Source organism: Beta vulgaris, chromosome 5 (assembly GCF_026745355.1).
Source record: "Beta vulgaris subsp. vulgaris cultivar EL10 chromosome 5, EL10.2, whole genome shotgun sequence".
NCBI classification, from domain to species: Eukaryota; Viridiplantae; Streptophyta; class Magnoliopsida; order Caryophyllales; family Amaranthaceae; genus Beta; species Beta vulgaris.
In genome coordinates this window covers 53,736,872-53,750,925 of record NC_079206.1, presented here as the reverse complement: position 1 = coordinate 53,750,925, position 14,054 = coordinate 53,736,872, and the positions used below count along the sequence as shown (strand labels likewise).

General features: G+C 36.6%; 2 protein-coding genes across 2 annotated transcripts; one reads left to right on the top strand and one right to left on the bottom strand.

Annotated features, from left to right (window-relative positions):
- The first annotated feature begins 2,319 nt into the window (after positions 1–2,319).
- On the top strand, positions 2,320–5,579 carry LOC104907927 (protein COBRA). Its single transcript, XM_010696956.3, has 6 exons — positions 2,320–2,611; positions 3,106–3,185; positions 3,481–3,937; positions 4,310–4,469; positions 4,555–4,835; positions 4,940–5,579. Exons 1-6 carry the CDS (start codon positions 2,509–2,511, stop codon positions 5,230–5,232), a joined length of 1,374 nt encoding a protein of 457 aa, XP_010695258.2. The 5' UTR covers positions 2,320–2,508; the 3' UTR covers positions 5,233–5,579.
- A 21-nt stretch (positions 5,580–5,600) lies between these two features.
- On the bottom strand, positions 5,601–8,892 carry LOC104907928 (COBRA-like protein 4). Its single transcript, XM_010696957.4, has 6 exons — positions 8,653–8,892; positions 8,319–8,398; positions 7,464–7,920; positions 6,630–6,777; positions 6,253–6,530; positions 5,601–6,166 (listed from the first exon to the last, which is right to left on the bottom strand). The coding sequence occupies exons 1-6, from the start codon at positions 8,801–8,803 to the stop codon at positions 5,886–5,888; spliced, it is 1,395 nt and encodes a 464-aa protein (XP_010695259.2). The 5' UTR covers positions 8,804–8,892; the 3' UTR covers positions 5,601–5,885.
- Positions 8,893–14,054: the final 5,162 nt, after the last annotated feature.

Genomic DNA, 14,054 nt, shown 5'->3' with positions numbered 1-14,054 from the left:
ATAATTTTTGCTTTTAGATAAATATATAGATTACTCATACTTTTAAAATAATGTTTGCTTGAAATAGTGACACTTCATTGTTTCAGTACTTGGAGAAAATATTTTCTAAACTTTCCTTAAAAATAGTGTAGATATCATAATTTCATTCTAGGTCATCATTTAAATTTATTTGGTTTGGTCAAATTATCTATATATTTGCCTAATGAAATGTTTCAAAAAACATGGTCCAAAAAATTTTACCCTAATTTTATGTAACTAAGTTGTTAATCTTATTTTTTCTTTAAAATTAAAGTCTTTCTACCCGCACGTACTATATAACTTTGAAGATAACAAATCATTTATAACTTAAAATGTACCATTTTTCCCCCTTTTTTTTTAAGTGACGTTATATTAATCGATGCAATGGATTAATGTATTATGATTTTTGTATTGATGGAGCAATGAACTCAGCAAATGGTATAGCAATATTTTATGATCATTTGAGACTGATGGACATAAACTCAATACATGTAGTATTATGATTTTTGTATTGATGGAGCAAATGATTTAAGGATAATAACAAATATATCTTCCAATCAAATTTCCTTAATTCTTGTACATAAATCTTTTATATGTCTATTTGCTTGATTTAAGGATGATTATAATACTCTTTCCTAATGAAGAGGATTGTAATTGATTTACTTAATATTCTTTTCTAACTTTAAATATTATGGCACACGCCTTAAAGTAATATGCAAACGACACATAAGCAATAGATTTCCTCCAATTTACACGTGGCATATGGATTGTGAGAAGGCATGAGAATTTGACATTTGGTGAATTAATTGTGAGGGTGACACGTAGGATTTATGTACCCAGCTTTATATAGATATATAGATATTGCTTATTCAATTAATAGTTTATTAGCGGTAGCCGCTAATTGGAGTAACAATAACCGCTAATTAGAGTAGCGATATTGGCTTAGTACATAATTTGATAAATCTCTATTATATAAGGGAAGAGGGGAGCAATGGCGTCCTCTTTTGAAATGCCTATTTTGCCCCCCTTCCCTTTCTAAATTACAAAAGGAATGTCAAAATCAAAATCGACACTGAAAGAAAACTATCAAAAATTAATTTACAACACTCACTCACAAATCACTTAAAAGAATAAACTTTACAAATCACTCATACAATTGAGAAAATCACGTTATAGAAATCACTCAAATAATCAGGAAACTTTATTAAAACTTAAACTTAACATACAAACTAAAACTAATAACCTAGAATGTCAATACATACAAAAATATTAACAAAAATTTACTTACAAATCACTATTCTCAAGAACCATTCACAATTAATGGTGGGTTATGATAAAAAATAGAAAAAAATTTATTTACTTATTTATAGTGTTTCCTATATATAATGAAACTTTTACATATATTTGGACCTATCTTTTTCTATTATATAATAGCGATTAATTATCAAGGTAAAAAGGTTTATGTAAAATATCATTTAAGAATTAAAGTACAACATATCTCTATTATATAGGGAAGGGGGGAGCTATGGTGTCCTCGAATGAAGAGACTATGTTACCCCCTTCCCATTCTAAATTACAAATTCACTTACAAATCAAAAGGGGCTTCAAACAAAAATACAAAAAATATAATTTAAAAATCACTCACAAGTCAACTAAAATCATAAAATTGCATAATTTACGTTATGCAAATCACTAAAATGAGAAAACTTTACAAAAACTTAAAAATTCACTTATAAACTACAACCTATAAAAAAATTGACTTGAAATCAAAGTGTCCACTTTTTTTACAATTTATGAAGTACTGCACTTAATTCAAAAATCAACTAAAAAATTATAATATTAAAAATCATAAATAAATTCAATAAAATTTCTATTTTGTTCATAGAATTTAACTTTGAAAAGTAAAAAAAAATAAAAATAATGAGAGACTTAAGTGACAGAAACTAAACCAATCAAATTTGCAACTAAAAACAATTATACTTAGTATGTCTAATGTTCAAATTTTGACTCTTATGCCGAAGAAAATTGAGCAGTGTTTCGAAAAAAATTCAAGCACGCATCGCGTGCAAAAAATTGTAGTATGTTCCTAATGCCTTTCTACATGACGGTAGTGATGGAAACATTTTCTAAAGGTGCGTAACAATTAACATGAGACTTTTCTTCATGACCTAAGAAAAAGAATCAATATACATTCACACCAAATTATCAACATTTAAAAAATAATCATATAATTGAGATTATATGGATCTAATTTACTCGTGTTTACTTGAACAAACATTACAGCCAGGACCCTCGATACACTCATACACACACCGACAGTGCAGTCAATCATTTGGTGTTTAAAGCCCCAGCAAAATCAACTCCCTTCTAAACTCTCTTTACTCTCTTCATCAACCTCATTATCCTGCTTCCTTCCCACCTTCCCTTTTTCCTCTATATTCTCTTTCTCTCTCCTCATTTACAGATCTTGAGGTGAAATAAAGAATAAAAATGGAGTCTTTATTATACTGCAATAGCAGATCCATTGCTAAACTCAGCAGCTTCACCATTTTTATTGCGTTCTTGCTTTCTTCCTTGTTTTTTACATCAACAGGTAACTGCCCACTTCATTTAATTTGTTTGGTGTTTCTTCAAAGTTGGGTTTTTTAGTCAATTAATCAATCAGTTTGTAATCATGTTGTTTCTGATTATTATTGTTTTTCTTGCTAAATTGTTGTAAAAAGACCTATTTTTTAGTGCCATTGTTTTCAGTAGTGAAATTGGGTGATCTTAGTTTCTGAGTATTGTTGTTTTTTGTGCTTAATCTGGAATTTTGAGCTGTTAATATTGGCAAATTTGGTGGAGGATGTTGGTTTAATTGCTTAATTTTGGCTCATTTTGGAAGTTGGAGAGTGAAATTGTTGTGATGCTGATTTTACTAATTATGGTACCTTTCTTTCATGAGAAGGAAAGAATAGTTAAGGCAAAGGTTATTGTTGCTTTGATCTGTTTAATTGGATCCATTAATTAATATTTTATATTAAATTTCATGCTTCAGTTATGTTGAGATCTAATGACACTGTTATTTTGTGCTGGACCTTCTTGCAGAAGCCTATGATGCACTTGATCCAAATGGAAATATCACAATTAAATGGGATGTTATCAATTGGACTCCTGATGGATATCTTGTAAGTATTACTACAATTTTTTTTGTTCATGTCATTGTTTTTTTGTGTGTTACTTGTATATCTACTATGTTTAGTATTAATCAGCAACCAAGAATAATATTTTAATTCTTTGTAATACCTTGTAATCTATTCATTTACTCCACTAAGAATGCCTCCAATTATGTATTTATTATGTGGGTATCATACATTTGTTATCAGCCACTTTAAGAAGAAGCTTCCAAATCAAGTACTTCTTCAACTTTTTTGTGTGCACCTTTCTTTTGTTTGCTGAATTCTTTTGCATTTGTGCTGGCAGGCTGTTGTCACTATGTTCAATTTCCAGCAGTACCGCCACATTCAACCCCCAGGATGGACATTAGGGTGGACGTGGGCCAAAAAGGATGTAATATGGAGTATGGTGGGTGCGCAAACCACCGAGCAAGGAGATTGTTCAAAATTCAAAGGGAACATTCCCCATTGTTGTAAAAAGAATCCAACAGTGGTAGATTTGCTTCCTGGAACACCTTACAACCAGCAAATTGCCAACTGCTGTCGTGGAGGGGTATTAACTTCCTGGGGCCAGGACCCTGCCAATGCTGTCGGAGCTTTTCAAATTAGTGTAGGTCAAGCCGGAACAAGTAATAAGACAGTTAAGCTGCCAAGAAACTTCACGTTGCAGGCACCGGGGCCTGGGTATACTTGCGGGCCGGCAAGGATTGTGAAGTCAACTGAGTTTAAGACAGCTGATAAGCGGAGAACCACTCAAGCTTTGAGTAAGTGGCCTGGTTAATAGGCTTAGGCATTTGGAGTTTATTCTTTCCATGATATTCCATCTTCAGAATCTCATCATTTTACTTCCTGTGTTTCTTTTAACAGTTTGACTTTCATGCTTGTCAATGCATAATTTCAACGATTAATATCTTTTAACTTGTGAATTATGTTGTAAAAAACATTCTGTCTTAAGTTAGAAACATGTTTTCTGTGAGACTGATGACTGATTTTTTCAGATTCATGGTGCCAGTTCTTGAAATTATTGTTTAGAATGCTTTTTGATGATGGATCTATGGCTGCTAGTGATAATATGTCTTAGCAATGATGAAATGAATTTGAAAGTTTACTAACAATAGCTAATTTCTTCTTGGCAGTGACTTGGAATGTAACTTGTACATATTCTCAGTTCTTATCGCAGAAGACTCCTACTTGCTGTGTTTCTCTCTCCTCTTTTTATAATGACACTATAGTACCGTGCCCAACTTGCTCTTGTGGATGTCAGAACAACATAACCCAACCTGGAAGTTGTGTCTCGTAAGTATCTTCTTAAAGAGGTTTATTTCCAGGATACCCTTTTACACGTTCTGTTCTGAAAAAGAGGTGATTTTTGCAATTGCAGGCCGGACAGTCCATATTTAGCTTCAGCTATTTCAGCAGGCGGACCAAAAACAAGCAATGTACCTCTGGTTCAATGTACCAGTCACATGTGTCCAGTCCGAATTCATTGGCATGTCAAGGTTAATTACAAGGATTATTGGCGTGCTAAGGTTACTATTACAAACTTTAACTACCGCATGAACTACTCGCAGTGGAATCTGGTTGTCCAGCATCCCAACTTTGATAATCTCACTGAATCATTCAGTTTTAAGTACAAAGGATTGACCCCTTATGACGGCTTGAGTAAGTATTCCCACTATAAATTTATCAAATGAATTACCTGCCAAGTGTTGATTGGTTTCATGGTTCCTAATGGTCCTCTTCTGGGTAATTTAATGTTGTTACAGATGATACTGCCATGCTATGGGGACTTAAGTTCTACAATGATTATCTCAGTCAAGCTGGGCCTTTTGGAAACGTGCAATCAGAGTTGTTATTTCAGAAGGACAAATCATCTTTTACTTTTGATAAAGGATTTGCTTTCCCACGCCGAGTATACTTTAATGGCGATAACTGTGTGATGCCTCCGCCAGATGCTTACCCATGGCTTCCAAATGCTAGTTCGAGACCTATATTCTCACTGCTACAACCCACCATGACTATATTGGCTGCCCTTGCTTTCTTACTGGCATATGCTTAGTGAAGCAATGTTGCTTTCTAGATTTATGTTGGATCGCTTGTCTGATGCACTTTCACCTCTGCTAACCAGCTGGTCTCGTTGCTACTTGAGGTGAAAGCTCCACAACTTTGTTCAGGTGCGCCATACTTCGCTTCTAGATTGAGCGTTCATTGTCTACTGGAGCGTTGAGAATCAGAGTCTGAAACCATTTTGTTTAGGATATAGACTCTTCTACACGTATTATACGTTTTATAATATTATTTTTTTATTCTTGTTAGGTTATGTATTGGAGACGAGTATTTCAGTGTTGTAACCTGTAGAAACTCTGTCCATGGAAATGCAAGTGTTATATATAGTTGCTTCTTGTATTTGTTGTGTTGCATTTGAGATTTGGTAAAACATTTATAGAGTTGATTACTTGATTCTCTAGAAATAGAACAATATGTTCGGTATTACAATTTGAACTCAAAAGTGTAAGAAAGGATATACATATGTCTCAAATGTCCCACCCTTCTAAATCAAGGCATAAGTGTAACTTAATGCACAATTGCTCAAGAACTTCACAAGAAACATTTCTGTGGTGAACGACTTGTTTTCTTATATTTCTAGTAGTGTTGCGATTTGGATACTTGTGATTTGACAGCTATTAGTGCTCATATGAAAAAATATTTTACCTAAATAAGGACAGCCATCAACGCCTGAGTAGCGACAACCATTAAGTAAGCAACTGAAATCATTCTGGCAGAATTTGGAAGAGCAGGATATGCATCTGGTGGTGGAAGTTTGCATTCATCTCCGTTGAAGTAAACTTTTCTAGGAAATGCCCATCCTTGTTTTAAGGTGAATGTGTTTGCGTCTTTCCGTAGAAGCACTTCAGATTGGACATTCCCGCCCGGTCCAGCTTCCATTAGAAGATCATTGTAGAATTTCGTACCATAGAACATACCAGTATCGTCTGAAAGAAAGGAAATAAAAATTAAGAAACATTTAGGGTGATACAACTGCAGTTACTTTAAACTGTAACTGTTGAGAGGAACTTACTGACTGATTGATAAGGCACTAGAGGCTTATAGTCAAAGCTGAATACTTGGGTGACGTTATTAAGGTTGGGATGCTGAACCACCAGCGTCCACTGAGTATAGTTTAAGCGATAATTGAAATTAGTAACAGATATCTTTGCGCGCCAGTAATCCTTGTAGTTGATCTTGACATGCCAGTGGACTCGAATAGGGCACATATGATGTGTGCATTGTAGAAGAGGCGCGTTATCCTTCTTTGGAGTATTTATACCTACTGAGTGTGATTTCTTCGAGTTGATCCTATATTTTTAATGTCCTCAAAAATAATGTATATATGCTACATATGTTTGCTAGATATATTTATTTTCTATGCAAGGGAAGGTTATGTAGGTCATTTACCTGATACAACTACCTTTGTTTTGGCAACCGCAAGAACATGATGCGCAAGGAACTATTGTCTCATTGTAGAAAGATGAGAAGGACACACAACATGCCGGGTTCTTTGAAGCCAGAAACTGTGAATAAGTGCACGTTACATTCCACGTCACTGCAAGTTTAGATTATTTGAGTTCAGTATACTAACATATGTGCAGTGACTTCCAAAATTTCAGGTTGAAGTTGTGTTTGTTTTGCTAAGCTTAAACTGCATATATATTTTAATTCATAGGCAAGAATATCAGTTCCTAGTTCGGAATGTAGAACTAGTTCTGTGTATTAGATTTGGGTTTCAGTACAGTGATTATGGTTTTCAACTAGTAGACCTGGACACCTGGTAAACAAGTCTGTCAGGTTCGGTTCCCTTCGATAAATTTTGAGTTTGGGGATTTTACAGTGGAAAATCCAAAACCAGGAGAGACTTTTAGAGTGAAAAAATCCAAAACAAGGAGATTTATTTAGGTTTACCATTGATGATTTTCTAGAGTGTTTTTCAATGTTTAGGATATCAGAGATATAGGTAATCCTTTTTACCAAGTTTTCTCATAATGATTTCTTGAAAGTTTGGGGGCGTTACCCAACGAGTGTGAGATTGCCACCTCCCTCGACTCACTTTTCGCGGTCTATTCTTTCATTCTCCATAATAGCTGTGGTAAATGGTAATGTAGTGGTTATCTTATTTTAGGACGGAGAAGTATTTATTCCTCATTTTCTCCAAGTGTCTGTGAGTGTGTGTGTGTGTTTGGGGGGGGTGTTGAAAAAGATGGACAGTTTGAAGAATAGACTAAGAATTCTCACTGAGAGCTTGAGTTTTCCTCCGACGATCAGGGGTGAGGTAAACTGTGGAGGGCACAATTTTGGCTGGGCCACAAGTATAGCCAGGTCCAGGTCCAAGCAAAGTGAAATTCTGAGGCAGCTTCACAGTCTTGTTTGATGTTCCAGCCACTCCGACACTGACCTGAAAGGCAGAAACTGCAGAATCAGGGTCCTGTCCCCATGCTGCAACAACACCGCCCTTGCAACAATTCGCAATCTGCTGGTTGTAAGGTACTCCTGGCAGCAAGTCCACAACTGTAGGGGTCTTCTTGCAGCAATGAGGTACGTTTCCCTTAAACTTAGAGCAGTCTCCTTGTTCAGTTGTTTGTGCTCCCACCATTGACCATATTACTTCTTTCTTCGCCCACATCCATGTTAGCGTCCACCCAGGGTTCATTATATGCCGGTACATTTGGAAGTTGTTCATCGTCACTAGTGCCTGTTGACAGTTCCCACACATTTATATGTCTGATTCATCCTCTCTTAACTTTGAGAAGTTGCCTTTTGATAGAGGTATTGTAAAACACTAGAAAATTCCTCTTTGGTTAGTCCTTTATAGTACAACCAAACTCTTCTCATCCAATCATAATAAAATATATATCAAATGTTTTTGAAATCACAAAAAAATCTACGTAGCGGGTGTATATTATAAAACAAGTTTAGTCATCCCAGATCATATAAAATCACTCCTTTACCAAGTCGACTCTTGTGTGATTCGGGGTTAGTCGGGTGACTAAGTCCGTTGTATACATTACACACGATGTACACAACACTTACTGTTTAGAACACCCATTCAGATTTTGTGGCAATTGTTCTTAGAGGTAAAAAGATACTTACCACATAGCCATCTGGAGTCCATGACACAACATCCCATTTGATCGTTATGTTCCCGTTTGGATCTAATGGATCATATGCCTCTGGAATTATGGGGGTAGGGAGAACAAACATAAATATGAAAAGGATTAGTTGATAGGAAGAAGAACAAAAACTAAGCTTCTTTTTTAGCATTTTTGTATCTTTTTCCAAAGTTCTACTCAAGATGTCAGAATCGTTTTCTTTTTGTCATCAGATCCCTTCCTTTGCCTGCTATATGATATGTTCATATGCTTTTGGTTTTACCAACTAGCCAAAAATTATGTTTACATGAATGCGACTGAGTTCAGAGCATTACCTGCGTAACAGGATAGCATGAGAACAGCGAATGCAGCATAAACAGCGAACTTCAGTTCTGCTTGTGCAGCTGAATATTGACGCTGGCACCGTGGATGTATTGATTTCGATAAACGTGTTTCGATCAAATGTACACACATTTTACATCCCATGTTTCTGAAATTCAATATTTTATGTGGGTTATATGTGAAAAATTAGAGGAGATGAGAAAATACAATGCAATTCTTGGAAATATATGCAATTGGTTCACCTAGGGGTTGTTGGGAGTATCATGATCCATGAGATATATTTCGTATATCATGTCCCTTCTTCTGTCTTAATTAATCAGTTGGACAGGTTGCTGCTTTCTGAAGTAAGATTTACTGAGAGAGAACTGAAGAGAAATGATAGTTAAGTGACAGTTGAGCCCAATAAGGTTAGCTATGACTCTCAATATAATTGGAAAGCTAGGCTTCACCAAAATTAGCTTATATATTCTGGTATAAAGTGGTAACTAAGTATACTTCATTATATTCCTTCCATTACCACAGTTTACACAAATCAATCAGAATAAAATTGTGCTGTTTCGTGCAGATCAGTTCAGCTACGTTGAATATGATAATATCGTGTTCAGCTACATTACTCAGGCTTGTCATTTTACCTTACGTAGCTGTTGCGTATTCTCAACACACTGACATGGGTATGGACATTTTGACACTTCATTTTAAGCTAACATTACAACTTTCATAATATAGCCAAGTCAAACATACGCGCAAGTAACCTGAGTAGGGTGTTCACCATTTACTAAGGTTGATATTAATCAATACTTCCGTGAATTTGTGGGTGCTACAAGCCTACAACTATATTCGTGGGGAAGGTTGAATAGTAATGAAGTGGAAGCGGTAAGATGCGTTGGTGAGATGATGCTTCTACTTGCAATATCTGATTTACATGAATTTCGATGTGCACTTTCAGGGGATGCAAGAGATCGTGGTTGGCAAATAAATGTGCTCTTAGCATGATACCACAGTCATTAGCACAACCCCAAGATCAGAGAAAACAGGTTAAAGAGCATGTTTTTGACCTTGTTCTCCATAGTTGCAACTTCTTCATTCTTAATTTCCTCTACCACGTCAACTACCACTCCCCTTGAAGACAAACATAATATTTACTTTCTTTGTTCATCTAAACCAGCAGCCTTCTCTCATTGATCTTTTTGTGACCCCCCTTTACACTGATTCTGTTACATTATATATGGAGCACTAGCTCACCTTCTTTCTACCCTAGAGAGCTAAGGAATAACGGCTATCAAATTCCCAGTACACTAATGCTCCCACTACTACATGGCAGAAAAATCATAAATGCATAACAGACAAAATAGAAAAGGACAAAAGGCACAGAAAGTGATGCTAAGAGAATTGGGCCTGGTTTGATGTGGACTAATATCCATTCTTCACACTCCCCCTCAAGCCTGGAGGAAGGGACTGAACTCCCAGCTTGCTTAACAGATAAGCCTGTTGTTCTGTAGTCAGGACCTTTGTCAATGTATCTGCTAGTTGTTGTGAGGTAGAAACATAGGTGGGAGTCACTTGCCCTTCCAGAGTCTTCTCCCTGATGAAATGGTAATTAATACCAACATGCTTGGTCTTCTCATGATGTACAGGGTTGGCAGCAATAACTAAGGCAACTTGGTTGTCACAGAAAATAGGTGTAGATCCCAGATGCTTAACACCCAGCTCTTTTAAGAGTTGTTTAACCCATAGGACTTCACATATTGTCATGGCAAGAGACCTATACCCAGCTTCTGCAATTGATCTTGCTACCACATATTGTTTCTTAGACTTCCAGGTAGGGATGGCAATGGGCAGGGTCTGGGTAGGGTAAGGCTAGACCCATACCCATACCCTAATTTTTGGATGTACACCCATACCCTACCCATACCCATAGGGTAATAATTTTTAGGACCCGTACCCATACCTGTAGGGTCCGATAGGGTCTGGGTAGGGTCTAGGTTCTAAAATGGGTCCAACAAAAATAAATCCGCGTACATTGTCACATGTATATATAATCGTTAAGCACAATTTTATATATTAATTTTGCAATTAGCTTCTACTAATTCTACATTTCTACGTCATTATAATATTTATATAGTGAAAATTCATAATTTTACGTGGCTCGGCTATTCGGCTAACAATGGTTGACTGGTCGCCAGTGGAGAGTGAGAGACAGAGAGTAGAGCAAGAGAGAGGGAGATGGTGAGTCTGATAAACGTGAGATTTGCGGCTAGTAAGTGAGGAAGGGTTAAGGTTTTAATTTATAGGAAGTCTGCTAGAAGTTGGAAGGTTATGTTTATATATATATATATATAATATATATATATAATATATATATATATATATATATATATATTATATATATATATTATATAATATATATATATATATATATATATATATATATATTAATTTAAAAAAATAAAAAATAAATATTTTATTTAGATGGGTCTATGGGTAGGGTATGGGTAGGGTCTGGGTATTTGAGGAGTGGACTCATACCCTACCCTTACCCGATAGGATCAAGACCCATACCCTACCCTTACGCATAAGGTCCAAAAAATTAATACCCATACCCTAATTTTAGGGTAGGGTCTGGGTGGGTCTGGATAGGGTCCTGGACCCATTGCCATCCCTACAGTTCCAGGCAATTGGTGACTGGCCTAGTAAGATACAAAACCCTGAAGTTGATCTCCTGGTGTTAGGGCATCTGCCCAGTCACTGTCACAGTAGGCTTGGAGATGAGCTCTAGTCTTGGAAGCTAGGAGAATTCCCTGATCCTTGGTACCAGCAAGATACCTTAGAACTCTCTTTGCAGCTTGAAAATGAACAGTTGTAGGAGCTTGCATGAATTGACTTAATACATGGACTGTATAGGCAATGTCTGGCCTTGTGATGGTGAGATAGATAAGTTTACCAATCAATCTTTGATAGATTTCAGCATGAGGGAGAGGGTCCCCTAGATTGGCTAACAGTTTCACATGAGTGTCCATAAGAAGTTTTAAAGGTTTACAATCAGTCATGGCATATTGATGCAGGATATCAGTGATATATTTCCTCTGAGAAAGAAAAATGCCTTGAGAGCTTCTATCCACCTTAATACCTAGGAAATACCTTAGTTCTCCTAGGTCCTTCATCTTGAATTCTTTGCTCAGGAAGGCCTTAGCTTGAGTGATTTTAGCCATATTGTTGCCGGTAAGTATCAAGTCATCAACATAGGCCAAGATAGCTACAAAGCTACCATCTTCTTCTCTTGTAAACAGAGAGTAATCAGATTTGGATTGAGTAAATCCATTGATTTTCAGCACAGAGCTCAGTTTGGCAAACCATTGCCTAGGAGCTTGATCGAGGCCATACAGAGACTTGGTGAGTTTACACACCATTGAGTGAGGGTGAGCTGTTGGAGTATGAGAGTTAGTAAGAGAAAATCTAAAACCTGCTCTTTCATAGCCTGGTGGGAATTTCATATACACAGTCTCTTCCAAGTCTCCATGAAGGAAGGCATTCTTCACATCCATTTGATGTGTATGCCAACCCTGGATAGCAGCAACAACCAAGAGAGATCTAACAGTAGTAAGCTTGGCTACATGAGCAAATTTCTCCTCATAGTCAATCCCATATTGTTGTTTGTTGCCCAGAATCACCAATCTAGACTTATACCTAGTGTTTTGCCTTTGAGGATCAAATTTGTTGGTATATAACCACTTGCACCCTATAGCTTTCTTCCCAACTGGAGTTCAGTGATTTCCCAAGTATTGTTGCCTTCAAGAGCATCCAATTCTTCATTCATGGCTTGAAGCCATTGAGTGTGCTGAGCAGCTTCTTTGAAATGTCGTGGATCTGAGCCTTTCATAACAACACTCATTATGTAGGTGTATGCAGTTGTCACATTTGCTTGACCAATCTTCTGAACACAGTTTGCACTCACATGATAATCAGAGTGCCAAGTTGGAAGCTTGTGTTCTCTCTGAGATCTCCTTAGAGGTACAGGTGAAGTTTTTCTTGGAATTTCTTCTATAACGTCTTCAACTGCTTCTGTTGCTTCACCAGTAACACCTTCATCATCCTAATTTAATGCATCATGAGTCAATTGAGCTTCAGTTCTTTCAGGAACAACATGTTCAGTAGAGTGAAAGATGTGGTAGGGGTAAATGGACTCATAGAACTTCACATCTCTAAATACAAATGACACACCAGTGAGCAGATTGTGCAATTTGTACCCTTTCTATGTGCTTGGATAACCAACAAATATGAATGGAACACCTCTTGCCTTGAATTTATCTTTCTTTCTATCTGGATTGTAAGCAAAAGCCAAACGTCCAAATGACTTAAGATGTTTATAATCAGGTTTTTTTTCATAGAGTACCTCATATGGACTCTTTCCATCATGAACAACACTAGGTATCCTGTTGGTAATGTGTGTTGTTGTAAGCACACAGTCCCCCAAAACTGAAGTGGTAAGCCTGCATGAAACCTGAGGGCTCTTGCCATCTCAAGTATGTTCCTATGTCTTCTTTCAGCCCTCCCATTCTGTTGAGGCCTGTCACTGCATGAAGTTTGATGAATTACTCCCAACTTCTCAAAGAATGACTTGCATTTTCCATCAACAAACTCCAGAGCATTATCAGATCTTATGATCTTTATCTTCTTCCCATATTGTGTCTGTGTCATTTTCAAAAAATTCTCTATAGCTGTATAAGCATCAAATTTCAGTTGTAGCAAGTGCACCCAAGTGACTCTGGAACAATCATCAACAAGGGTTAGAAAGTACTTGAACTTTCCTTTGCAGCTCACCTTATATGGACCCCATGTGTCCATATGAACCAGTTCAAACAACTCAGTTGCTTTAGATTCACTCCTGTCAAAAGGCAATTTGGTAAACTTTGCCAATGGACAGGCCAAGCATTCATCTACACACCTAGTTTTCAACCCTAGTTCAGTGATTGTGGCAATCTTTTTCATAGGACAATGTCCTAGTCTATGGTGCCATAATGTTTCTTGGCTGAGTTTTTTCACATTTCTCACCACACTTGGTACATCACTACAAGCACTCACTGTCATGGCTTGCTTCATGCTAGCATTTTTCCGTTGGTTGCTCACAATCTTCACAGCTAAGTTTTTTTTGAACCTTTTAAGGTCTCTTCAAGTGGCTCATTCATCAAATAGTACAATCCCTGCTCTCCTTTCCCAACACCTATCACCTTACTTGTCACAGCATCCTGAATTATGCAATATTCCTTATAGAATACAACTTTACATTCATATTGTTCACATAGCTTGTTAATAGACAATATGTTGTGTTTAAAGGCAGGAATATATATAACATTTTTCAATTTCAGTTCATTTTCAAGATTAACAGTACCATAGTGAG

Bases quoted from the DNA above. Each gene is read 5' to 3' on its own strand.
- LOC104907927 (XM_010696956.3), top strand. From the start codon at position 2,509: ATGGAGTCTTTATTATACTGCAATAGCAGATCCATTGCTAAACTCAGC. The intron at 2,612-3,105 runs GTAACTGCCCAC...ACCTTCTTGCAG, and splicing joins CTTGTTTTTTACATCAACAG to AAGCCTATGATGCACTTGAT. The intron at 4,470-4,554 runs GTAAGTATCTTC...TTGCAATTGCAG, and splicing joins CAACCTGGAAGTTGTGTCTC to GCCGGACAGTCCATATTTAG.
- LOC104907928 (XM_010696957.4), bottom strand. From the start codon at position 8,803: ATGGGATGTAAAATGTGTGTACATTTGATCGAAACACGTTTATCGAAA. The intron at 8,399-8,652 runs GTAATGCTCTGA...CCATAATTCCAG, and splicing joins CATGCTATCCTGTTACGCAG to AGGCATATGATCCATTAGAT. The intron at 6,531-6,629 runs GTAAATGACCTA...TTAAAAATATAG, and splicing joins AACAAAGGTAGTTGTATCAG to GATCAACTCGAAGAAATCAC.